The sequence below is a fragment of the Hippocampus zosterae genome, chromosome 14 (genome assembly GCF_025434085.1).
Source record: "Hippocampus zosterae strain Florida chromosome 14, ASM2543408v3, whole genome shotgun sequence".
In the NCBI taxonomy this organism is placed as follows: Eukaryota; Metazoa; Chordata; class Actinopteri; order Syngnathiformes; family Syngnathidae; genus Hippocampus; species Hippocampus zosterae.
This window is the reverse complement of record NC_067464.1, coordinates 8,195,183-8,220,200: the sequence shown is the minus strand read 5'-3', so window position 1 is coordinate 8,220,200 and position 25,018 is coordinate 8,195,183. Positions and strand designations below refer to the sequence as shown.

The 25,018-nt window shown below is 41.9% G+C and overlaps 4 protein-coding genes across 8 annotated transcripts; 3 read left to right on the top strand and 1 right to left on the bottom strand.

Annotated features, from left to right (window-relative positions):
* Positions 1 to 2,830: 2,830 nt before the first annotated feature.
* LOC127615210 (protein FAM181A-like) lies at positions 2,831 to 7,859 on the top strand. 2 transcript variants are annotated; one of them, XM_052086817.1, is made up of 3 exons: positions 2,831 to 4,108; positions 5,879 to 6,055; positions 6,753 to 7,859. In XM_052086817.1, the coding sequence occupies exon 3, from the start codon at positions 6,802 to 6,804 to the stop codon at positions 7,564 to 7,566; it is 765 nt and encodes a 254-aa protein (XP_051942777.1). In that variant the 5' UTR covers positions 2,831 to 4,108; positions 5,879 to 6,055; positions 6,753 to 6,801; the 3' UTR covers positions 7,567 to 7,859. The 2 variants fall into 2 exon arrangements, with proteins under 2 accessions (XP_051942777.1, XP_051942776.1); XM_052086816.1 differs by lacking the exon at positions 2,831 to 4,108 and having other exon boundaries at positions 5,032 to 6,055.
* Positions 7,860 to 7,969: 110 nt separating this feature from the next.
* Positions 7,970 to 16,289, bottom strand: LOC127615205 (ankyrin repeat and SOCS box protein 2-like). Of its 3 annotated transcripts, none has more exons than XM_052086810.1 (9): positions 16,093 to 16,289; positions 15,587 to 15,735; positions 12,816 to 12,985; positions 12,572 to 12,727; positions 12,126 to 12,371; positions 11,868 to 12,039; positions 11,173 to 11,743; positions 9,560 to 9,713; positions 7,970 to 8,234 (listed from the first exon to the last, which is right to left on the bottom strand). In XM_052086810.1, the coding sequence occupies exons 2-9, from the start codon at positions 15,691 to 15,693 to the stop codon at positions 8,104 to 8,106; spliced, it is 1,707 nt and encodes a 568-aa protein (XP_051942770.1). In that variant the 5' UTR covers positions 15,694 to 15,735; positions 16,093 to 16,289; the 3' UTR covers positions 7,970 to 8,103. The 3 variants fall into 3 exon arrangements, with proteins under 3 accessions (XP_051942770.1, XP_051942769.1, XP_051942771.1); XM_052086809.1 differs by lacking the exon at positions 16,093 to 16,289 and adding an exon at positions 13,751 to 14,112 and having other exon boundaries at positions 15,587 to 16,053; XM_052086811.1 differs by lacking the exon at positions 16,093 to 16,289 and having other exon boundaries at positions 15,587 to 16,053.
* A 1,019-nt stretch (positions 16,290 to 17,308) lies between these two features.
* Positions 17,309 to 20,770, top strand: si:ch1073-416d2.4 (coiled-coil domain-containing protein 42 homolog). Its single transcript, XM_052086815.1, has 9 exons — positions 17,309 to 17,602; positions 17,681 to 17,723; positions 18,271 to 18,447; positions 18,879 to 19,036; positions 19,113 to 19,195; positions 19,357 to 19,529; positions 19,613 to 19,723; positions 20,394 to 20,510; positions 20,569 to 20,770. The coding sequence occupies exons 1-9, from the start codon at positions 17,499 to 17,501 to the stop codon at positions 20,746 to 20,748; spliced, it is 1,146 nt and encodes a 381-aa protein (XP_051942775.1). The 5' UTR covers positions 17,309 to 17,498; the 3' UTR covers positions 20,749 to 20,770.
* A 241-nt stretch (positions 20,771 to 21,011) lies between these two features.
* LOC127615206 (E3 ubiquitin-protein ligase TRIM35-like) lies at positions 21,012 to 24,632 on the top strand. Of its 2 annotated transcripts, none has more exons than XM_052086812.1 (2): positions 21,012 to 21,131; positions 22,581 to 24,632. In XM_052086812.1, the coding sequence occupies exon 2, from the start codon at positions 22,663 to 22,665 to the stop codon at positions 24,049 to 24,051; it is 1,389 nt and encodes a 462-aa protein (XP_051942772.1). In that variant the 5' UTR covers positions 21,012 to 21,131; positions 22,581 to 22,662; the 3' UTR covers positions 24,052 to 24,632. The 2 variants fall into 2 exon arrangements, with proteins under 2 accessions (XP_051942772.1, XP_051942773.1); XM_052086813.1 differs by lacking the exon at positions 21,012 to 21,131 and adding an exon at positions 21,541 to 22,212.
* The last annotated feature ends 386 nt before the right edge of the window (positions 24,633 to 25,018 follow it).

Here is a 25,018-nt window from a genome sequence, read left to right as displayed (position 1 = left end):
AAGTCATCAACCAATCAACAAATGACCCTGTGCACAGTGTGTGGAGTCCATCAGGTTGACAAAAGCCAATTAAAGTCAAGTGGAGAGAGAGAGAGAGAGAGACAGAGAGAGAGAGACACAGAGAGAGACAGACACACACACACACACACACGCCTACTGCCTGAATGCCTTGTTGCCTTGTGCTGCGTGCGCCTGCTTTGAACACTCCAATGTCCCGAAGCATGGTGGGATAAACAGCACTGATGTAACCTCGCATTCAGCTGCAAGCCAGTTATAAGATATTCATAAGATTTTTTTTTTAAACGCATACATGTATGCACACACGCACGCACTGTTTTTTTTTGGAGGGGTGGGGGCAGAGGTGATGCCAGCGCATGCTGGGTCAAAATGCAGTGGGTGTTCTTACTTTACCGGGCCATAGCCAGGCTGCCACATGATTATATGCGGCTCGCTCTGACGCAGATAATGGGCTCTATTTTCATAGATTGCGCGTGTGTGCTCGGGCATAAAAATTGGAGCATCTTGATTTTTGTGATGCTGCAAGCCTCGTTTCGCGTGTTTGGGAATTTGCCAGGCTGCGCCGGGACTTGCTGGGCGTTCTGGACAATGAGGGCGTTTTCATTTGGCATCATCACCTGTGGAGGTCTGCTTATAGTTCCTTATAAATGTACTTTGTATTTTGCATGGACTCCAGCAAGTCTATTTCTGTTTTTGCAATGTCAAAAACGATGCTCCTCTCTTGCCATGATTTTAAAGGGCATGAGAGGTGACCTTTTCATTCACCAAGAAGCCAGTTGGCTGTGTTCATACCCACAATGGCGCAAACACCCGTTTCTAACTGCGCGTGTCTGCGAAAATAGTCAAAAATGGAAACTCCACCAATGCGCACAATTAGACCGCATTTGCGCTAGACTTGCGCAGAGCATAAAACTAGAGAACTAAAGCGTCTACTTCATGGTTTTGCCCAAATCTATAGAAAAATCTGTAATTGTTTTGACTTTCAATAACATTTTTATATTGCAAACACTTTTTTTGTTAACCAAACTCCTTTTAGAATAAATCGAGCAGTAAGCAGTAAAACTTGTCAAGATGATTCAGAGGTACAGATTACAACCGGCAATGTGGGAGTGCTCACTAGAAATAACGTCAACCAGCCAAATTCCATTGCGATATAAACGTAAATTGGAATGAAAATAAAGAAAATGTATTTATCAATCATGAATGCTACATTTTCCGATACTTTTTCCATAGTCGCAGTCATTTGCTTGTTGCGCAACAACGCCTGCCGGTGTTTTGCTCATGAAATGATGCTACTGCCCACAGTCATGTAGCGTACGTGACATTCACAGTTAACTGGCAGTGAGAATCAAACCTTGGTGTTCATTGTCGTGCTGCCACTGACACACTCACATTTTTTTCCTGTGGTCATTATGTCACCACCTACTTGATGAAAAAGTGTTAACACTTTGGCTTGGCGCGGCCATTCACAGGGCACATAAAAAAAAAAAAAGGAAACGGCTTTAAGGAAATTGAGGTTGGCTTATTCTCTGCTCGTGTCACTTTTAATAAAGCCAGTTGATAATTGAGAAAGCAAAGTGCGGGCCAGCACTAGCCCCCTCGCAGAGAGCCTCAGCACGTACAAGTGAATTATTCTGTATTTTTAAAACGTGCATGGCTTTATTTGTGTAACGTCACCTATGTGCACTTCACGCGTAACTTTTGCTTGAGGAGGTCAATGTGACACTTGCTACACAAACAAGATGAGGCCTGATAATCAATAATTATCCAACTCTGCAGTGTTTTTAGAGAAGGCCAGTGTGCATCGCCTCTGTGTAAAAGTGCTTCATGATGCTGCAGGGATGCACCTGACCTCTAACGTGGAAAACACCGATTTGCTGTCCCACTGTATATGAAACCGAGCAAGACGTTGAGCTTTTTTTTTTAACTGACTTTATGTCGGACTCGGGTAAAGTGTCAACCCAGTGGTTCTGCTCGTCCATTCTCTCCTTCAGTCTGTCCCGTTACTGTATTGATTGATTAAAGCACTCCAGCCCCAGCTCCCTCATGTTTCCTTCCTTCTTCTAATCTTACAAACAGCCTCAGCCTATACATCACTGCCCCTTTTCCAAGTCACACGAGGAAAGGTCCTTATAAAATTGCTTTTTTTTAATGCATCGTTGCCAAGTTGTTGCATTTGGGCACACACGCCAGTGCCAAGATCATTTGAAACTTGGCCAATGGTGATCAATGTCAACATGGAAGTTGAGCGCCATCTTGTGCTCGAAAGTGCACACGACATGCCTAAAATCCAGCAAGGCCACCCGAATCATCACCGTTCAGCGTCCATGAACACATAATATGGCAATTGGTCTGTTTTGACGGTTTTCAAGAATATCCTCATCATAATTGTTGATGTCAATTTACGTGCTACGAATCCGAGATTCTAAAAGCATCCATCGTCAGAGAAAGTGAATAATGTATTTTCCACGTTTGACACCACTTATGGTTAAAAACTACGATCAAAAATTTCTCGCTTCCCTTTCCCCACTCAGACTTGTGAAATGTTTTATTTTCCTCTGTCTTATATATTATTCTCTCCGTGATGTGAGCCCAATCAAGCGTCCTCGCTAATAATAATAATAATAATATGGCCAATCCCCCCATTGCCTCCATTTATTCTTGATTCAACACACACTGGTAAATCGTGTGTACAGTGTACACAAACTGTAGCACTTGTACACAAGAATGGCATTTTAAAATATTTTTATTTTGTGTATTGTTACATTTCGGCATGAAAGAAAGGCAGGAAAGGATTTTTATTTTGATGTCAAACCATTATCCATTGTTGCCGATTGCAGTAGATTCACATTTTCCAGGAAAGTGTCCATCGTTTCGGTCTTTCCAGCCTAGCACTGATATGTCCGTTTGTTTTTAATGGAATGTCACAAAACGAGAAACGTTTTATAAAAGCTTTTCGCTCTTATCAATGTTACGGCCAAACTTCCATTAGTAGGCTGAATGCCTCGGCCAACTTTTCTTTTTGTACACATCTTTATCTGGGTTGCGTCTTATGCTGCAAAAACACTTGATTTGCTCCCAGGGGATCAATGAAGTGCTATTTTTAAGCAATGACGATCTAGTGACAAAGAAAAGTGGCTCACGTCATTGGATGCTGCAAGATGGAAGATATGCTCAGGCCGCTTCATGTCCGTGCGTGATAAACAAGCTCGAACTTTTTGCATTTGGGCTTTGTACTTTAAATGTATCGTGTATTATGCTCTTGATGAATTTGTGTTTTATTTCAAATGGTAATGTTGACCATTTTACAGTAGTGAAGGTCAGGGTTGTTTTTTTTAGGGTCTTTCAGATTTTCCATAAATTATTTAATGCAAGGTAAATGAAATTTAGGGTAAAGGCTACTAATGAAAAGTTCAAATAGAATACTTAGCTGCAATGTCACTTAAGGGAAATGTAGCCACGGTATTTACGATTAAATGTCTCCCAAACTGACTGGTTAGCACATCTGGATCACGGTACAGACTAAGTTGTGGGTTCGAATCCGGGCTTTGGCCTCCCTGTATGGAATTTGCATGTTTTCTGTGTGTGTGTGTGTTTTTTTTCTGGGTGATCCAGTGTTCTTCTATATTCCAAAAAACATGCATAGGACACTCTAATTTGTCCGTAAGTGTGATTGTGAGTGTGAATTGTTGTTCGTCAAGATATGCCCTGCAACCAGGTTAGGGTGTACCCCGCCTACTGCCCGAAGACCGCTATGACAGGCTCCAGCATGCCCGCGACCCTCCTGAGGGTAAGCGGTGTGAATAATGAATGTATGGCTAGCTTTACTGCATTTTTGGAATTATAGTGGTCACGTGTTCTCATGCACAGCCAATTTCGATTTTTAAATGCCACTCCACTTCCTCTATCTTATTCTCCTGCACTTCAAACACTTTGTGTGGGGGGAAAAAAGGCCCATTGCTTCCATTGTTAATTGCTCCTTTTCAGCTCAACACAGAAGTGAAGGCACGAAGAAGAAAAAGAAGATGAGTGGAGGACAATGGGGTCCCATTGCTTCGCTCACACAAAGCAGAATGCGCTGGCTGAAAAGGTATAGACCAGCCGGAGCACATGTATTGACCTGGTGGGACTTTCCTCACACTCACCCAAATGTGAAACAAAGAGACAATAAATCAAACTGTCAGCAGATAAAGCATGGACACATTGAAGAACCAGAAAAGGAAGAAATTGTGGAATTGCTTCCAACTTTTTACTTTCCTGTTAAGACTGTCTGCGAGATTTTTGCACGTCTTTGATTCATTTTGTCCATTTTTTTTCACTCTTCAGAGACTCTGTTCCTCTGCACTTCTATTAATACACCGTTCCCATACTGAACAAACGCAACACTCGGTAGGCCGACACCTATGCGATCCAACGCCAGAGTTGTTTTAGTGATACTGTCAGAAATGTAGCAGTTTAACAATATACAAACTTTGGATAGAACTGTGTTGCATCATACTGAAACACGATTCCAATAATTTGACCATTAAACAAAATCATACACTGTAGGTGCGATTCAACTGTTGTTTCAAAACAAATTTACAAACATAACTGCCCAGCAGCAGAGACACGGCACAAGATGATCAGATGCACATTCTCACTAACTGTAAGCGTATTGATAGGATGTAACATGCTCGCATTGCATTACGCGCATATGCTTTTAATAACATGATATCTTTCCTTTGGTAGTGTTTGACGAAACTGTGGTAGCACAGGAGAAGATATATCACAAATACAAGGGAATTTCTTCAGCTTCCAACTTTGCATGGGGGTCAACGTAGAAAGCAATGGAGCATTTCAACCGCTGGAAAATGTATGTTTTTTTTTAAATTTTAATTTTATGTTTTAAACGGTGTCATTTGATACTCCGTACACTGACCGCCCTCTGATATGAATTCAGTATTTAATGACATTTTGCCTAATGTGTACTTAGAGGGCGGGATGGGGGGTGTGCAGCTCGGATATTATGATGACACAGGTAGGACATTTGTGGTCAGTTGCTTTGGGGATTTTAATCCTTGATGGCCCAAACCGGAATTCATTTTGAATTTCAGACTGTACACTCAAACCCGAGGTGTCCCACACAAAATCTCTGTCCTCGGTGCTCCACATCAATGAGGAGGGGGATGAAGGCCAATTAGCATTTCACAAGTGGACCTTTCCTCCTCCTCCTCCGCCGCCACCTTCCCCGCAGAGAACCACGCAGTCCTCCGCTCCTCCAGTCCTGCATGGGCCCTTTTTGTGGCCGTTGGCAGGGTGACAGTGTTCGAGTGTGCAAACTTGTGCTATTGTCCGCCGGCCAGGGGGAGCCATGGAGACCCCCAATAATATGACACAGGAAAATGTTTGCTGATGGCAATTCTATGGGCTTTGTCCCACTCTTTCTCCTTCATGACGACTCGATTTAAGTCTCTAAATGTTTGACTACAAATGCAGGAGTGCTATCCAGCTCCCCTTGCCTTTGTCCCGCCGGGTTTGAATGAGTAATTCAGCCTTTGTGCGGCTCGATTGAGGGGGCAAACAGAAAGACAAGATTCTTGAGCGCTCAAGCCCCTTTCCATGGTTATTCACTCTTTAGATCACCCCCCCCCTTCCTCCACCTCCACTTCCCGCCGCAACTTAGAGACTTAAATGCAACTTTATTTAAATATATACGTTATGCACAATTTATCTGGTTAAATACTGCATATTGTATTGAGGGGGTGAGGAGGGGTTGCACTTATCAGAGAGACAACGTAAAGGTAAACAGCGCATCGCTGCTAAAGTGACGATTCTTTTTTTAACCTCTACGTCACCATGACAACAATGTGCGATGGAAAAGAATTGGATAGCAGGGCGCTCGCAGGCTGATTGTGGTCCATTGTAAGGGGCCTGAGGTCGCTGATTGGTTCAAGGGAAGCACCATAACTACAAGCAGTTTATATTCATTCAGCTTGGTCAAGTACCCCCCAAATGCAGGCTGGAGGCTGCAGGACAGAGCCGCATCCACAAAGCAGAGGTGAGCATGACTACTATGAACTGTTCAATGCTAGAAGGTGTCGTCTCTTTGCTTGTGTGAAGCGCATTGAGTTGCCTTGTGTTTGATAAATAAAGCTGCCCCGCCTTTCCTATTATGGCATGTATCTGAGAATTCAAGTATACAACAGTGGTTCTCCCCATGCATTTGTAGGTTTTCTACAGGTACTACGCGTGCTGGTTTTCCAGAGGGCCGTTTAAATATTTTTTTTAAAATCATGCTGTAGCCGTATAATCATCTCATCATATACAATAAATTAATGGATGAAATTAAAAGTCACTGAAAATTGTTCAACGACTGTTCATTTTTTCAGTATGGGGGGTGTTAGCAAAAATGCTTGCAATATTAATCAGTACCAGGCAACTCTAGACCAAGTCTGAAAAGACGTTTAAAAACGTCTTTGGGAGTGAATGAGTTGAGACTAAAGTTAAGATTATTTGCAATTGTGGTACATATTTTAGCAATAAACATGATCTGCGTAAACAGGCCACATAAAATGATGTGGCGGGCCAAATCTGGCCACCAGCCCTTGTGTTTGATACCAGCGCTCTAAATTGCCCATAGTTGTGAATTTTTGGGATTGGATTGGATACAACTTTATTGTCAAATGTACTGTATTCACAGATGAAATGTGCCCTTTGATTGATTGTGTTTACACACGTTCCTTTTCTACCCACAGATTTTTCAAGATGGACTACCATTTTTAACATAGACTGATTCCACAACAAATGTTTACAAATACAAAAGCGTTAGATGAAATGGCAAATGCAGACAGCGAAGTGAGAACGTTGCTGAATTTCGTAAACCTGGCGTCCAGCGACATCAAGGCGGCCTTGGATAAGTCGGCCCCGTGCAGACGCTCGGTGGACCACAGGAAGTACCTGCAGAAACAGCTCAAGCGCTTCTCTCAGAAATACTCCCGAGTGCCAAGATGTCACCCGCTCAGGTCTGCTCAGTGTGCCAAGCCCGTTGCGGATCTGCATGTTCCACAAGGGCCGGAAAAGGGTGGCGGCAGCGTTGGCTGCGTGCAAACAAGCGCAGACAAAGTGGGGGGCTCTGTGGAGCAGGTGCCCATGAGGAAACGCCAGCTCCCGGCCTCTTTTTGGGAGGAACCCAAGATGAGCAAAACGGAGCACTCCCACTCAGGACTGAGAAAGAATCACAGCGCGTTGTCGGAGACACGAGAACACAGGAAGGGAGGTCAAGATGAGGATGCCAAGGTCAAGGAGGCGCTGAGATTGGAGCGGAACTCTCACCACGGCTTGAGCGTGTGCGCCTGCTGCCCTTTCCAGTTCCAACAGCAGCACCAGCAGCCGATTCTGCACGGTCACGTGGTGGTGCCCCATCCAGCTCTCGGACTGTGGTGCAAGGCCGACCCCGAGCGACTAGAACAGCCGCGTGGACAGAAGATTCATACTCACGTGGTGGTCAAACCCATACCCACCAAGCCCTCCATCCCGTCCCCTATTTTCAGCGTGTTTGGCTTCATTTAAAACGCAAACAAGACTAATTATCTTCATCTCAGCAATCAATGATGAGACTCTTCCTCAAGCACTTAATGGAATACTTGGGTTTATTTTTGTTCACTCCTAGAGGACTAAAAGGCACTTCTTCATTCTCTCTTTCTCAGATCCCAGACAGTAAGTTGACAGGTTTCTATTTTTAGAACTTTTTAAAGACATCTAAAAAAAAAATAAAAAAATTCAAGGTCGCTTTCATTTTATGAGAATAGATATAAATATAAGGAGTAAAATTGATTTTCTTAGTGATAGAGCCGCTTTCTTTTTTTTTAAACTGTTCCCACAAGTAGTCCCGTGGGCTTAAGTGCATTTTTATCCTTCACTGAGGGTTCCTGTGAAATTAAAATAATAATAATAAATCAGAAAGGAGAGAAAGTCACATCACAGAGTTTATAAATAGACATATCGTACAGATGAGATATATTAGGTTTAAAAATTGTTTTTTAAAAAGACAGACAAATATAAATGTACTTAATAGCTGAGATGCCAAACGAGGTCATCTTAACATCATCAGTCTATCACGGTAAGGTATGTGATCAGTCTTGCAGGTAGAGGTAAACTTGAGAGGGATCGCAGTCTCTGGGGGCCCACTCGGCTGCGAACACTCAGTCTGCAAAGATGACGCAGTGGACGAGGTGACACTGTCGAAAGAAAAATGACTATAAATAATAATGATTAGTAATTAAAATGAATCTGGGCTCTGGTCTTCCTGTATGGGGGTTGCCTGATTTCCCCATGTTTGCTTTGGTTTTATCTAAGTACTCTGACTTCCTCCCAGATTCCAAAAACATGTTTCATTTCTTAAATGAAAACACTAAATTGTCCATTTGTTCAAGAGTGAATGTTTTTTTTTAATTGTCTAACCCAACACATGTCTAAGTGACCGGTTAGCATAAATGCAGTTCGTTGAATTCAAGTTGTGGAGTAACAGCTCTACCTGCTGCATTTGGATGGTCACTGCAACACTTGTCCAAAGCTCGGGGTTGAAAAAGCACCACGCTGTCCATACTGTGCCCACGATAATATCACATCAGTATTACAATAACTGCAATATAACAAATTGACTGTACATAAATTGAAGAAGGAGAAATTTGAAAATCAAGCACTATTCCATTGAATTTTGTGAAATATTAACCTTCTATTAATTAGTGAGAGAAAACAAGAATAATACAGTATTTTATTTAAAAAAACAACAACAACAACAACAACAAGCAATACAGTCATCACTGTGAGTTGTATACATTACATGTTTTAGGGGACTTGAACTGATTTTACCGTGTCACAGTATCAATATTTTGTTCTCAACGTGCCTGATGCAAATGGTCTTTAATTTTGAATGTGAGTGTATGTATGTAGCCACACCTTTATGCCTCGTCTGAATTCATCTGGGGGGGGGGGGGGGGGTTGTTTGTTTGTTTTTTACTCAACACAGGCCCCCTTCATAAAGTCTTCTGGAAATCACGCTTCGTTTATGTGTAATCTTGCCGCCAAGCTAATAACAGTCAAACAACTTTTCATTTGACAATGTGTTTGTGATTGTTTGTGTTGAGGTGCATTAAATCCATAAGTCAGCCATGAAAGGCAAATCATTTTGGGAGCATAGTAGATGATGTCCATGTACATTTTGGGTTCTTTTGACAGTATTAGCAATGTATTTATAATGATTTTGAATGGACAAATCATGTCCAGTCCCTCCAGTGACTTCTACCAAAACATGGAGGATGGGAATGGGGGGGGGGGGGCATATTGCTCATTTTCAGGGTGCGGTTTTAAAGTTTCTTTTGGATTTCTCCCAAACAAATGGATGTGATTGAAAATGCAAGCTAATGTGATTTTTAGCTAAAAAAAAGCAAAACATAAATTGAGCTTGTTAGTGAAAAATGTACGCTATCGGCCAGATGATCCCTTTAATATTGTGATCGGTGAGTGTAAGCATGGGTCCTCTATGTGAGGGTGTGCGTCTTACATGACTTTCTCTTGACAGCAGCCCATTCGCAGCGGCTCTCTAAGAGTTGAGTGAGTTTGCCGCACAGCTGAACATGAGCGACGTGCTCCAGCAGCAAGTCGATGATGGGTCCAGCCCATTGGCTCACTGGTGGTGTCGAAATCCATTGACAGAACTAAATGAGAGGAACCCAGAAGAACAAAAAGAGAAGTTGTATCAACTACAGGGGTGGGACGTAACAAAGTAAATATAGGCTAACTTTTTACTGAAGTAGCTTTTTCAGGTATCTCTCGCTGAGGATTTATTTTTCTGATTCCATTTTTACTTTTACTCCCTACATGTGAACACAGATGTCTGCACTTTCTACTGTTTACTGCAGGCTTCCAACTTTCTTTTTTGATGATATAACTTTAAACAAACCAGTATGTACCGAATGTAAAGCAGGAGTGTGCAAACTTTTTTGTTTGAGGGCCACATACAGAAAACTGGAAGGATGAAAGGACCACTTCAAAATTCTTAAACGTTTTGAAACACGCTAAAGTCGGTCAGGAAAACCATTTTATATTGTGTAGCCAATTTGATCAACTTTCTGTTAAAGGTGTTATAGCAAAATATTTGAGGATTTTATCAGGCTGTTTTGGGGTGGCCAGCAGCCCTCTATTTCCCAAATAGATCCATCTCTGCACTTGCCTGCAGCTGAATCCCATTTCCACATTCAGAACTCCAAAAAAAGAACAAACCAGGAAGGTGACCGTTTTTCAGTTACTTGAGGATCATTGATGTGATGATGTGTACATCAATCAGCCAAAGAGCACAAAGTGGAAGAAATTATTTTTGCCTCGAAAACTGAATCACCTTTATTCACTAGTGTTTTGAAGATAAATTGTGTTATTGCTTTAATCATAAATGCTTCATTTTTATCTTCGAAGAGAGGCAAAAGATGTACAGAACTCTCTCCCTTCTCACTCTGCCCACCTTCACCATTTTTAAATAGCCTTGTGGCCCAGATCAAATGTCATTTTTAGTTTTTTTTTCTTTTTTTTCATGTCTTCTGAAAAATGGATGGATGGCCTCAAACGGCCCCCGGACCATAGCTTGGACACCCCTGATGTAAAGCGAGAGATATCAACCGTGGTTGTGAGCTTGATTTCGTGATTGAGCTTTTGGAGGCTTGTGAGCTGGAAAAAAAAAAAACAAGGACAGGAGCGACTCTGCAGAAAGGAGAAAAAAAACAGGAAACAGGAACATTGAGGAGAGAAGCAAGATATTCCCCATGGCTCTTTTTTAAAGAGAATTGTTCGATGTTGTCGGCTCCAAGAATAATTTGTTGGTAATGCCTTGTGTCTTGTGCTGGCCTCAAAAGCACAAGTGTCTGGCATTCAAAAATTCTGATGAATCTGAAAAAATACACAGCTAATGTCTATTTTTTCAATTGGCTTTGCTAGCTAATGCAGCAGTTTGTTTGTTTGGTTGTTTTTTAGTTTTTCAGTTTAGAATATTAATACGCTGTTAGCTACGAAATGAATGAGACTATGATGGATGTCAATTGTATTTGTACTTAATTACAGAGTGCGAGGACTTTGGCTACCTCTGACTTAAGACCTCTGACAAATATCGGTGCTTCATTGTGGTACCTGTGTTGCTTCATGTGCTGGTCCGTTACAGTTTAAGGGAGGAATGGTGCCAATATTTCTCATGTGCGATTGTTCTGGATGAGGACCTCCGCCATATGGGCAGGAGAAGCAGGAAAGGGCATCACAGCCGTTATCCAGAAGACACTTCAGTAGAGGCAGATTATCCACGCAGAGCGCAACAACCGCAGGGAACGTCGTGGCCCAAGATGTGATTTTGGCATTGACGTCAGCTCCTCTCTGCAATAGCAGTGACACTATGTCTGTGCTGCCCCTCTGCACGGCCAGCAGCAGAGGACTGACGGGGTCCAGGCCCGTGTTGGCGCCGGCGTTCAAGAGGACCTTGGCTGTCTCGGCGCAGCCGTTGGCGACGGCGAAGCAGAGGGCCGTCGCGCGTCCGTCGGCATAGCGTGCCGAGAGAGCGGGGGCCAGCGTGACGTTGACGTGCGCGCCTGCCTTGAGTAGCGCAGCTGCCACTTGCGGCCTGTCGTGCTCGGCCGCCAGGTGCAGAGGGCTAATGGCGCTGTGCCGAAGCCTGGTACGACTTGTCACAGGGACAAGCAGAGATACCACCCTGAATACAAAGGCACAGTGTAAACTGACACGCTTTTGGTCAATGTTTTTTTTTTTAAACTAAGCATCACCACAAATATACTTGGTTCCCCATCCTACTGTAATGACCAGAGAAATAAACTCACTCTTGGTGTCCATGTTGAGCTGCAACATGCAGTGGGAGTAAACCTGTGGTCGCCATCTTATTTGCATCTGCATTTTTGGACAACAACACTGTCACAATTTCCTTGTGGCCATTTTTACTGGCTTCATGCAGTGCCGTGACACCGTCACAAGTCTGCATGTTCACATCGGCACCTAATGACCCAAAACCCAAAAAAAAGCCATTGCATTTTGTCATATCTATCAATAATCAGCAGTACACATATATGACTAATAGTTACCTTTTCCAATGAGGTATTTCAGTGCTTCCAAGCGTCCCATTTGAGCTGCAACAATGAGCGGTGTGATGCTGTACGTGTTGGAGGGGTTGATAGTGGCCCCGGCTCCAACGAGAATGTCACATGTTGCAATGTTGTTCCTGGACACGGCCTCGTGAAGGGCAGTCCATCCCTGAGCACACCGCTGGTTAACGGAGGCGCCGAAAGAGAGGATGAGGCTCACCATGTCCATGTTGTCCAACCTGCAGGCTGCAGAGGAACGGTTATGGTAAAACTGATATTATTGTGTATTGTCAACCGCTCCATGTGACTGAATAAAACCCAAAATATCTCTCAGAGGATGCAAAACAGCAGATTTTTATTATTTTTTAATCAGACTGCATCTAATGTTGTGACCAGTGAGTTTATAATTGCTGTTGCCTGTTTGACAAATAACGGAACCACTTGACCTGTGTACAAAGGGGTTGCTTTGTTCTTGCTGCTGATGTCAGGATCAGCTCCGGACTCCAGAAGACACTTCACACACGACAAATGTTCAGAAGACACAGCAAGCAGCAAGCCAGTCTGTTCCTGCAAGGTGCGTTTGTCTGCAGAACCTGGATGTGCTGGAGCAGGAAACAACACGCAAAGCAGATGAGGGGCTCATTTGTGAACCAAAGGTACCCATTTGAATATATTTGTAAACGCTGATACCTTTCAATAAGGTCCTCAGGCAGTCATGCTGGCCATTGAAGGCTGCATGATGCAAAGGGATCCAGCCATCTTTGTTCTCCCTCAGCAGACTGTGAGGAGAAGATTCTGCCACCTTCTTAACAACTTCCACATCCCCCCCACGGATGGCCAGGACCACTGGATCAACATCCCTTGAATGGGGAAGAGTAAACAGCTTCAAAAAGTCGAGCATCAGAGTAATGTTAGGGTTTCAAGAGTAGGGTTTTAAACTAGTGTTTAGGTTTTCAAACCAGGGCTAGTGTTTCAAAGTAGCGTTGGGGTTAGGGTTTAAAAATAGGGTTTTGAACTAGTGTTAGTTCCTACATTTAATTTTTACTCAATCTTTATTTTTCCATTTTTGGTTCTATTTTTTAGTTATTTTTTTTTTTACCAAATAAATTTGGTTTGACCTTTAGAACAGCTTCTCATTTGAAATGTTGACCTGACTGTAGACACAACTACTATCACATCCAATTGCACTGCATAATGAATAATGAAAGGCACTTAGAATCTATAATTTTGTTTTATATTCCTACAGATTTATTTAAGATTTTTTTCGTATTTTTAAACACCGCTGCTGATATCAATAATAATGCAATAATAGAAAAATGTCAAATGAATTCATGCGCAGATCCCTGTACGAACGCAGACTCATCAAAACAACAACAACAAGAAACGTCCTTGTGGTCAGAAACCGGTACAGTCAACCGGACCATTCAACGCCACGCCATTAAAAACTCCTCGGCGAAGGTAATAAGAATGAAACAATTGATATTTTAATTTATCCAGACAGTTCATTTGGAGCGCCATTGCGTCATATTACTACGGTCATTGTTAATCGTGTCGGGCATTTTCACACAACGGCATGCGTCCATACGCACACACATACACGAGCACATAATGAACAAGAGACTCACTCGGCGTGTGACGTCACGTTGATTACCCTGCCGTCTCCTCGCAGTCTCGACGTTACCTCATTATCATCACCATTACTGTCAATCGATGACTTAGTTCGTCCGTGACGAAACTGTGCTAAATATTGGTAATAGCTGAATTTGGTCTCCATGGCTGGGCGCCGCGTGGTGACAGCTGAGTTGTCACACACACAGCCGGACGAGCGAGCACGGCCGTGGGGAGGCATAAAGGCATAGAGGCAGGGGTGCGTGGGTGGGGGGGGGGGGATCAACTGTGGTCGCTTGGATTATTTTCGGAGTTGATTCTGAGGCAGGCTTCATCCATATATGTCAGGACACTCACAAGTCCTCTGATAACATGAAGCCTGAACACAACACAAAGCAGACCTGTCTGCCTGCCTTGCCTTGCCGGTCGTTTGCCTTCATCATTTGCATGCTTTTTAATCGCCTTTGAAAAAGTAAGAACACATTCAAAACCGTACACCCAATACTTGATGACTGAGGCTTTTCAATAAAAGCAATTATGAAAATATGTATTAATTGTGGGTATTATTAGAAATGCATGAGTGACATCGGTAGTTCTCATACTGCATGCAGTCCTACTAAAATCGGTTCACCATTATAAAAACATGAAGTTGAATGTTGAAATGTCAAGAATGAAAAGTTGTTACACTTCTGTTGTAGTGTGTGAAATTTATGGCTGTTCAAGATCGTTTGAATCTTATACTTTTTCAGAAATAGTGACATTTGTGCATCCCTTTTCATAATCATAATAATTATTATTATTAAAGAGTGGGTCAAGTGAGTTTTGGACATATACGATATGTATGTCCATAGCATGGCAATTTAGTTGTTTTTGATTGTCACAAAATATTGCCAATAAACTTGATTCAGATTCAGAATTGCAATACGTAGCCATAGACAGATGTTGTCATTCAGGTACAAACAAGAGTATACAAAATGAAATTTCACAGCATTTGGCTCAGTGCAGCATTTACAAAATATAGTAATAGAAGAAAGGAATAAAATCCGAATCGCACAGAAAAAAAGCTTTTTTGCGTGATTGATTTTTTTTCACTTCTTTGTTGCCGTCTCTTTGTTAATTTGGGTGATTTCTTTTTGTAAAAGAAATAGTGATTTTGAGCACAGTAATCAGTTTTGATATAAAGTTCATGTAAGTAGAATCAAAAGAACAAACACACTGTATTTCTAGTAGACCACAACAGAAGTCACCACTTCCTTTTTGCTGGCTCTCACACAGAAGAAATATCATCTTCGTCGTGACTTTGAAAAACATGTTTGCCCCTTGTATGACCTTTTTTTCTCCTGTTATCTGGTGTAATATTTGCATTTTTTTACAGCAATCGCATGTGACCATGCATAGCTTATGGATGGCAAAAGCGCAAACTTGTATATACAATAGTACCAGTATGTGTTTAAGATGACTGAATACGAGCGGCCTTCTATGTTGCCTCCTCATCAAACATGAAATCAGCCGATCATATAATCCTGCAGATATGAGGTTTTGTGCTTTGGCCAACTTTATGGTTTGCCCAAGGACCAAAAGAGCGTTTAATCCAGCAGGTATTGCCTATTTGCACAAAGTGTGTCCATCGTTGAGCAACACATACCATTCAGTTACAATTGTAAATGAAGTGGATTCATGTTTGTTGTTTAATGAGAAATGGTAGACTTGATCACATCCAAACAATCGGTATTGATTTGTGTTTTAACTTTGTGGCTCTACATTTGGCACACAACTGTCTAAACCCTTGCGAGGATAAGCGCATTTGAAAATGGATGGATGAATAGTGTGTTGGGTTTCCATACATTGCTCACCTGTGTACTGTATTGCCTGATGCGGGAGAATGGTCGACAGCCAGCCAGTTTTTGACATCCCCGTCCAGTCTCTGATAAAGAGACTCACATCTGTTGACTGCAATCATCCCGGGAGCCCAGTCATATATCCAGTGTGTCCTGATGGTTTGCTAGTGATGTCGCGGGTGATCCAGAACGCAAGATGAAAAGAGCAAAAACTAGTGTGAAGCGTTAATAAGACAACACGATGTATCCAGAGGCCCATTTAAGGGCATTCTCTTTCGAAATCGGGCTACACTAATAAGATAGCTCTGCAATGTGCTGTGGTCGACATCAGAGAGCAGCTCAGGCGATGAGGACGGATACCATTTAAGGACATGTTGAACTGAGTTTGCCCCCATTTGCAGCTTCACGGGGAAAGCTGATGAGAGCTTATGTCTTGGTTAACTTACTTGCAATGCAAAAATAAAATATCAAATAGAAATCATATTTGATCATGTTACATACTGTACAAGATTTCAACTCACCACAGGGCCAGTGATCACTCACAGTAGCGTACACGGCTGTCTGAGCTGAAGACAATATTAAAAAGTTCCTGTGATGAATCGCTCATCATGCATATTTGGGTTTCACACTTATGTCTGCAAAAAATATGCTTCCTGTGACAAAACTGGAAGTGGTGTGTGTTTGTTGTTTGTCAAAAACTTGTCCTTCAAGCATGTCTCTTTGCGGGCCAGAGGAACTGTTAGAATGTGGAAGACCACACAATTGCTCAATCAGGATTAAATTAAGTTGTTGGTATGGTTGTGTCACAATAGTCTTCTGAGTGTGACATTTTTTTCAGCATTAAAAAATGGAATGCAATATGTTAACATGATTTGAATGCGAAATGAATGGGTGAAGCAAAGTACTATTTTCTCAGGATTTTTTTTTATCCATCCTCCCATCCATTTTCTAATCCACTTATCCTGTCATGTATGTATTTGGAATGTGGGAGGAAATCGATGTACCCAGAGAAAACCCATGCAGGCATGGGGAGAGCATGCAAACCCCACTCAGGGCCGGAGCCAGAATTGAATCCTGGAACTCTGCACTGTGAGGCCGTTGTGCTAACCCTTTAAAAAAATCCTTCAAGTACAACTGTAATTTTGAAAAGTGCAACACTTAGGTCTGCAAAATATTTAGCTGGATTAATAAATAATGAAATATTTAAACAATTATATATCTAGAACAAGAAACTAATCTCTTTTTTTTGTTTGCTTCTCTGGACCATACATATTGTCTAATGACATATGGTATGACGTTATTTTTGGCAAAAGAAAGTAAGAATTTTCAGCATGCAGCAGCATGCAGCACCTTTATCTACCCAACCAGTGAGGACACGGATACATTTTATTTGTTGAAGAATATCAATAGCAACATTAATCAGGGTGATGTAAATGTACAATGTTGCAAAATCTTTTCAAAAACATCTATATTGCACAAATATACCGATTTTTAAGTAATGACACAAGATCAGCAAACTAGTGCGATTGTTTTTCGTCTTTTTTTAAACGACTCCCATAAAGGTCTTCAGTACGCAACTTCTATGCCTCGTCTACAAGGGAAATATGCTGGGGAAAAAATATTTTCGTGTAAATTCGTCCAGTTGGAGCGAGTGAGTGAGACTTCGACATCGCGGTTTCCCGGGAGCAGAAATTTGAGACAGAGTGGGAGCTCTTCTTGTTTTTCTTTCAATCTTGCGGAAGTCAATTGAGACACACAGCACCGCCTCTTGAGGGCGTTGTCGTGACAACTGAGAACCGATCCAAGCACATTCCTTTTCGTCCAGCGTTTGGTCTCTGGGCAACCGACCTTCAAATCAAGAAAAAAACCATCCCGAACGTTCCGTGATCGTCCAAAAGTTGACAAGCCTTTTAAACTTGCCATCAACATGATAACCAACTCGCTTCCTTTCTTGGCAGATCACGAGCGGCTGAAGCTCAGAGTGGAGAAGAAGACGAGGAATATTTTTATTACTCAGCCCGATGACTGCAGGTAGGCCTGCTTCAATCTGCATTCAAATCCCATTCAACTCACCTTTGACTGAATTGTGTACAATGTTTATGTTCTCAGAGAAAGAGAGGAGAATGTGAATTACATCCCAGTTGTAAGTGAGGTGAGACGAGCTCTTCTCTGCATGCTGTACTGCACCGTGGCCAATATGAATTGCAAGAATATAGAAGGATGGCTGTCAGGTTTAAAATCATTCGTTTGTGACAATTAACATTACAATTCCAAATGTCTTATGGAAAAAATAGCACTCATTATTAAAATTCCAAAGCGATAATGACATATAAACAATAAAACCACGTTGCACTGCTCTTTGTGGTGTGCGCAACTTGGCCACGTGGGGGCAGTATAAGACAGAAATGGACACGCTGTTTCTTTATTAACAATCAGACCGTGTTTTTTGTGGTTCAATAGAAAATAATGCAGTATAGTATATATGTCGCCTCAAAACGTCATCTCCCGGTTTTTTCATTGTGTTGCCTTGTGTGCGGGTACGTGTCCGTGACAATTTTTTTTAATTTCAATTGTCCAGTTCAGTTGTATTTGGCCTCATCACTCAGTCTGTGGCGTGGGCCTTCAAGGTGTATTTTTCCGTAAAATTACACCACCATTTCATAATAGGTGCATGTAAATGTTGTTGGTCTGCCATTAAGCCTCCAAGCAGTATCCTCAAGGTTGGTGTGAACACCCTACAAAAGACTCTGGTTCTGAAGAAACAAGCCGAGCTAGATGAAGTGAACAACAATCTTGCGCTCAAAAGAGAAGAGTTTCAGAGAAATGTGGAGGAGCTGGCTCAGAGAAAGATTGAGCTGCAAATGAAACATCAGGAGGTATGTATCGATGATATATGAGCTGGGCCTCAGGAGCTACACTTTTAAACATTCATATTTTATTACATCTGCAAGGTTTTTCCTTCCGTCCTTCAGACCCAGAGCCCTATTTTCATCTTTCTTTTGCTGTCCTTCCTTTCCACCTGTTTTTATTCATACACCTTTACATCCTTGCTCCTGCTTTTCTTTTTTCCTCCTTCACGTTCTGCCACTTCCTTTGTTTTCGATTGACATTATATGCTGTCATTCATTTTTTATTATTCATCTTTAGATTTTGGACCAACCTATATATGTGAATACCGATATGTGAATAAAATCGAGTAATTAGATGAGATATTCATCTCTATTCTATTCTACAATGTTGTGTGACATGCATCTTCCCCATTGTGGGACAAATAAAGGATATCTTATCTTATCTCATCTTCCCACAGACAAAAGAGAAAGTGCTGACGTTTGAAAGGTTTGTGAGTGATAATGAAGTCAAGCAAACTCAAGCTGTGCAGCAGTACAAGGCAGTGCAGGAGGACAACTTGATGAAGCAGTGCGAGTTGGAGGAGCTGACAAAACAGCTGCAGCAACTTCGAGACAGGTGAGAGGTTTTTTTTTGTCTTCGTGTGATGCTTGATATCAACTCCAGTGACGCATTTGCTTATTTCAATTGGCAGGAGGCTCGTTTTAAAGAAGAGACTATCCAAGTACAAAATCTATGAGGACTTTTTGATGAAAACGTTGGATTATCTCCCTGACAGTATGTCCACATTTGCCGTAATGATTTTGTAATAGGGTTGAACCTTGAACAAAGACAAAGAAAGAAAATCACAGAGCTCAAGAAATTATTTCACTCTCCCGGAAATTCCACTCCGGACTGCTATTAAGCGCACTGCATGAACTCTGCGCCGCCTCTTTAAGGTCACCTTGAGACCGACTCGGAATGTGCAGTCATGCCCATCATCCGGCGCCACGAGACCCTGTGCTTTGCCCACCAGCAGCTGCTGCAACATTTGCGGCGTGTGGAGGAGGAGGTGGAGCGGGGTAGGCGACAGCTGCATGCCATGAAGCAAGGACACAACTTGCTCAAATTGGTTAGGCTTGACTAGAAAACATTCAAATACGGTACTTCCAGTAACAAGATCTTACTTGACCTGACATGTTACCTTGTGCTTAGGCGGCCAGTAAAGAACTTTATGAACTTCAGAGAGAGTTGGAGGGCCTGAAAGAGAAAAACAAGCAGGCAGAGGATAACTTGATGAAGGAGCAAGGGCAGTCCAGAAAGAAGGTATTCACACAAACATTTTGGCTGCACCCACAGAAAACTTAAGTGCTGAGTGAGAGAGAGAAATAAAAGTTGTTTTTTTTCGGTGAAAGCAGTGCCTCATTACTCAAGCCACTGACTAACTGATACATGTCAGTTAAAATATGGATTAGTGCATGTGGCACCTGAAGCGGGCTCATTAAGCTATATTCTGAACGTAATGGGTGGGATATAATTAATTGCAAATGACCAATTGAAAAGTATATCGGTAGAAAATATGTTCCCTTCTAGGGGCTGCAATAGCTTGTCACTGAAGTGACACCTTACTGCGTATAATTTGACATCCTGGAAAATTTGAATTCCTTGGAGTCCAACAAGCAGGCATGCACGTTAATGTATAGTGAGAGATTTTAACTTTTACTTTGTGTTATTTGTATCAAACTATTGAAGTAGGCAACACATCTATTTCAATATTTTTTTCCTGGCTATCTCATGTTTTGTTTTCTTAATTCAAATTCTAACACAACAAAAATCATACGTTAAATCAAGTCAGCTTTTTACGATGTCACGGATGAAGCAATGTAGCTCCAATTTTTTTTTAAAGAGGAAAACACTTTTTAACAAATTAGGTCAAAATTGAAAAGCATTCAGTGTCTTATTTGGGATTATAATGAAGCATTTCATCCTCTCTTAGGCTGCCGAAATGGGAAGCCTTCACTTGGCCATCAGCAACCTCGCAGAGCAGTGTTACCTGCCAGTGTGCGGAAGTCTGGAAAACATGAGCGCATCCTTAATGCTGGACATGGTGAAGGTAAGAAATGAGTTTCAGAGCTTTAACCGGAGTCCAACTAAACAAGGACTGCTTTCAGGAGTACCTCGTGGACAAGGCGGACACAGAGAAGAGAGCGAGGAGACTGAACGAGGGTGCTTCCCAAACAAGGACTAAAACAGCTTTGAATGACATGAAAGCCAAGGCCACCATGAGCAGCTTTGGCTGTAAGACTCAATTTAAAAGTCAGAGTCAAGTCACTAGGGCATCTTTACATTAAAATCAAATTAATGAGTAATTAACGCTGAAAAGGGATCATTTCCAATGTGAACATTTAAGTGCTGGCAGAAGGAGGATTACCCCCCCCCCCAACCCCCTTGTGTGTCTGTGTGTGTGTGTGTGTGATAATAAAAATTATACGTTTTATTTTTTACTGTTATAATTATATTTATTGCCCAGAATGAGCTCCCATAGTCACGATACACTGCTATAAAAATAAAATTCATTTGAATTGCTTGACGGTAGTGGCGGTAAATACAAAATGGCGGCTGCTTTGACGTGACACTTGTAGTGGGCGGAAGGCAGGCAGCGCGGCAGCTCAGCTATCAGCGGTCAGTCTGCTTTCATCCTGTCCAAAGAAGAGCTGTGTGTTTAAACCACGAGGTAACAAGCTTTTAATGGCTTCAATGTTCATTTAATGTGAAAATTGTTGATGGGTAATCATTTGGTCGTGTGTATGTTTATTTTCCTGCCCCGTGGTGTGGTTGTAGGCAGGCACCGGAAGAAATTTGGGAGGCAGGTTCTTGAGCGTCCCACACCCCAATAAATATAAGATAAGATAAGAAAACCTTTATTAGTCTCGCAATGGAGAAATTTCCAATTCACAGCAGCAAAGTTATGAAAGGAAGAAGTAGAACAACAAAATATAGGAGCAGCTGGAAAGGCAGCCACTCTTGCGGCGCCATTTTGAAGTCAAAATAACAAAAACAACACAACATATAGGAAAATATTACACTTGTCACCAAATTAGTTCATAAAATTAAGATTAAAAACTCCTGGATATATTACATTGGACAACCAAGTCTAGTCGAATGAAAATTGATAAAATTGTGAATATGATCAAATTGAATAAATAGATTAATAAAAGGTGAAAATGCAAACTGAAAACATGGCAAAAACTGAAATAAAAAGAAAGCATCCAAAACTATTTACAAAGGAGGTGGTACCATCTCATGGAAGATTTTTATGACAATATCTTCTGAAATTAAAACATTGTTTGTAGTTTTGTCGATTGACACGACTGCTTGACATTCTACTTCAAAATGTTGGTGGCCATATTTTCCTCCCAACCTGCACATCAAATCAAGTCAGATTTTAAAGACATAAAAATGGTGAACATTAGTGAAGTGGTTTTGAAATGCTGTATATCACTGTCCTCTTTAATGAAATATGACAAATTTGAGCAAACAGCTGGACAAAGCTTTGAAATCACAAATGTCATCAGTAAAACAATCGCAGATTATGCATTAAGAATGTGGTCTTTGTGGCTTTGATTTAAGGCAGGGCCTTTAAGCAAAGTGTGTTGAGAACACTTGGGGTCATTGGCCAAACATTTTCAGCGGCTCCAAGGTTTAGATTAGTGCGTTTTTTTTTGGTCTTCTTGATATGTGAATTGGCTGGCGACCAGTCCAGGGTGCACCTTGCCTCTCGCTCAGGGTCAACTGTGATCGGCTCTATTTCACTGGTGAGGTTATCCAATGTTTTTACGTATTGTGATTCATTCTGTGTTGTATGTTACACATACATACAGCACATATGACAATAAAGTTGTATTCAATTCAATTTGGACAAAACAACATAATGGGCACCCCCGGGGTTTCTCTGCCAATGTGCCAATCCACTGTCCATCTGCATTTAGAGTTAATTGAATTGTATAATTTGATGCTATGTGATTTGAAGTGCGCGACGTCCATTCAGATGCGCGTTTTTGTTTTTAGAACTTTTTTTTCAAAGCGTATTTTGTGAGTCTGTTTTCCTCCTACCCATGTAAGGCATATTCCAGAGATGAGATCTCACAACTGTTTCCGCCCCATTTGTTTGATCACGCCGCAGGAATAAGCCAGAGTGCTGAAGCCACTTGAGTCCCACCTTTTATTAGCCACCAGAACAAGACCCCGGTGTCTTCATAGGAACCATGGCTGGAAAAATGGCAGATGAGCTCCGCTGTCCGACCTGTCTGAACATCTTTAACGATCCCGTCATGTTGAAGTGTAGCCACAGCTTCTGCCGTAAGTGTGTGAAGCAGTGGTGGAAGCATAAAAAAATTCATTCGTGTCCAGTCTGTAGGAAAACGTGTCAAGCGAGTGATGCGTCTTTGAACCTGACACTGAAGAATGTGTGCGAGACCTATACACAAGACTTGCTTGACCCTGAGGCCATCTGCAGTTTACACGAGGAGAAGAAGAAGCTATTCTGTCTGGACCATCAGGAGTGTGTGTGCCTCATCTGCAGAGATGCACAGATTCACGCTGGCCACAAGTTCTGCTCGCTTGAGGATGCTGCGCTGGATCCCAGAGAGAAAGTCCAGAACGCCCTGCAAAAAGTCAAGAAAACACAGCAAGATTTTATAATGGTCAGAGACAACTGCAGGGAACAAGCAGAGTACATCAAGGTTCAGCAGAACCAGGTTGAAAGCAAAATTAAGAAGAGCTTCAAGGAGCTTCGCGACTTCCTGCAGACGGAGGAGGCGGCCAAGTTGGTTGCTCTGAAGGAGGAAGCGCAAAGGAAGAGTCAGATGATGCAGGAGAAGATCGGGGTTCTCCGCAAAGGCTTGGCCGCTCTCTCAGGCACAATCCAAACCACAGAGAAGCAGCTGAGCTCGAACCAGGTTTCCTTCATGAACAACTACCAGAATGTGATGAGCAAAATCCAACAGCTGCCTGACAAACCCAAGATGCCCTCAGGAGCTCTGTTGGATGAAGTCAAACATCTGGGCAACCTCAAGTTCACCGTGTGGAAACAAATGAAGGAGATGGTGTCCTATAGTCCCGTGATTCTGGACCCAAACACGGCCTCTCCGCAATTCAGTCTGTCCGAAGATTTGACCAGTGTGAGTTTGAACGTCAAAGAGGAGCGTCCAGCCAATATGGAAAGGTACGGGAACCGTGTCCTCGGTTCTGCTTTGAACTTGGGAACACACGTGTGGGATGTTGAGGTGGGAGACAACACCAACTGGGTACTGGGCGTGGTTGGGGGGGATTCTTGTTTGCCACATAGCTCCTTTGTGTGGGGCATTAGCTTTTGTGACGACAAATACAAAATTGTTTCATTACCTTATCAATCCAAGAATCTGCCAGTCAAAGAGAAAGTGCAGAGGATCCGAGTTCATGTTGACACTCGCACAAGATCACTATCATTTTCTGATTCTCTGACAAACACCGAATTATATACGCGCAAGAACATTCCCAATTGGCCAAACCTGTCCGGTGAGTGGACAATGTATCCTTACCTTTACACTAACGACAAAGGCCCTTTGAAAATAATACCACTTACACTTTACGTTACAACTGAAATCCAGAAATGATTTTGAAGCTGCTGTCACAAAATGAGATACAAAATATCTTAACAAAGAGTGACATTTTTACTAACACGTGTTGCATTCATATTGAGGCTTAAGATCATATAAGAAAAAGAAGTAGACATGTATAGACATATGGGCTAAACTCTGTCACCCAGAAAGTAGAACGAAAAGCTACATTGTTGGTTTTGTTGTGTGCAATCGCCACCACTAGGTGTCAGAAAGCATCCATATTTGCTGTCACCGTACAGTGCAGTGATCCCTTGCTATTTCACGGTTCGTTTATCGTGGCTTCAATGCATCGTGGATTTTTTCAAACATTCATAAAAAAATGAATTATGAATTTTGCGTTTGCCGACTTTTTTGTGGACTTGTATGTTATATAAAATTATATGTTTACTGTATTTTGTTATTCCTGGACTAATCTATATGGAGCGGGGGGTTGCTACTTTGTGGATTTAAGTTTATCTCGGGTGGTTTTGGTCCCCATTAACCGGGATAAACGAGGGATTACTGTACTTAGTTTTGAAAGCATCTGTGTCATCCAATACAGAGCATGTGTGAAATAAAGGTACGTTGGTGACAAACTGTGTGTGCAGTTTATTGTTTCATTTAGTGTTCTGTACATTTACCATTCCGTGTCTTTGAATAGCCTTTATTGGAGGTACAGTATACACAAATGACCATAGTGTGCAAATATTAAATGGCGTGCAAGGAGCAGTAGAGGGAAATGTAAAATAAAAGTCTTGACAAAAAAAGTTTCCACTGCTGTGGGTATATTCGCTGACATACAAAAGATGCTAGATGAAATAGGACCCATTTTCCAGGTTGTATTCGTGGTACTTTACAGTTGAGTCAGTTGAAACACGGTTAGTTAGCATTAATAAACACTGTTTGTGCTGACCACTAAGGCCACTTGAGGATCTCATCCAGTGCTTTATTAATGTCCAACACTGCTTGGATATCTTCAGTG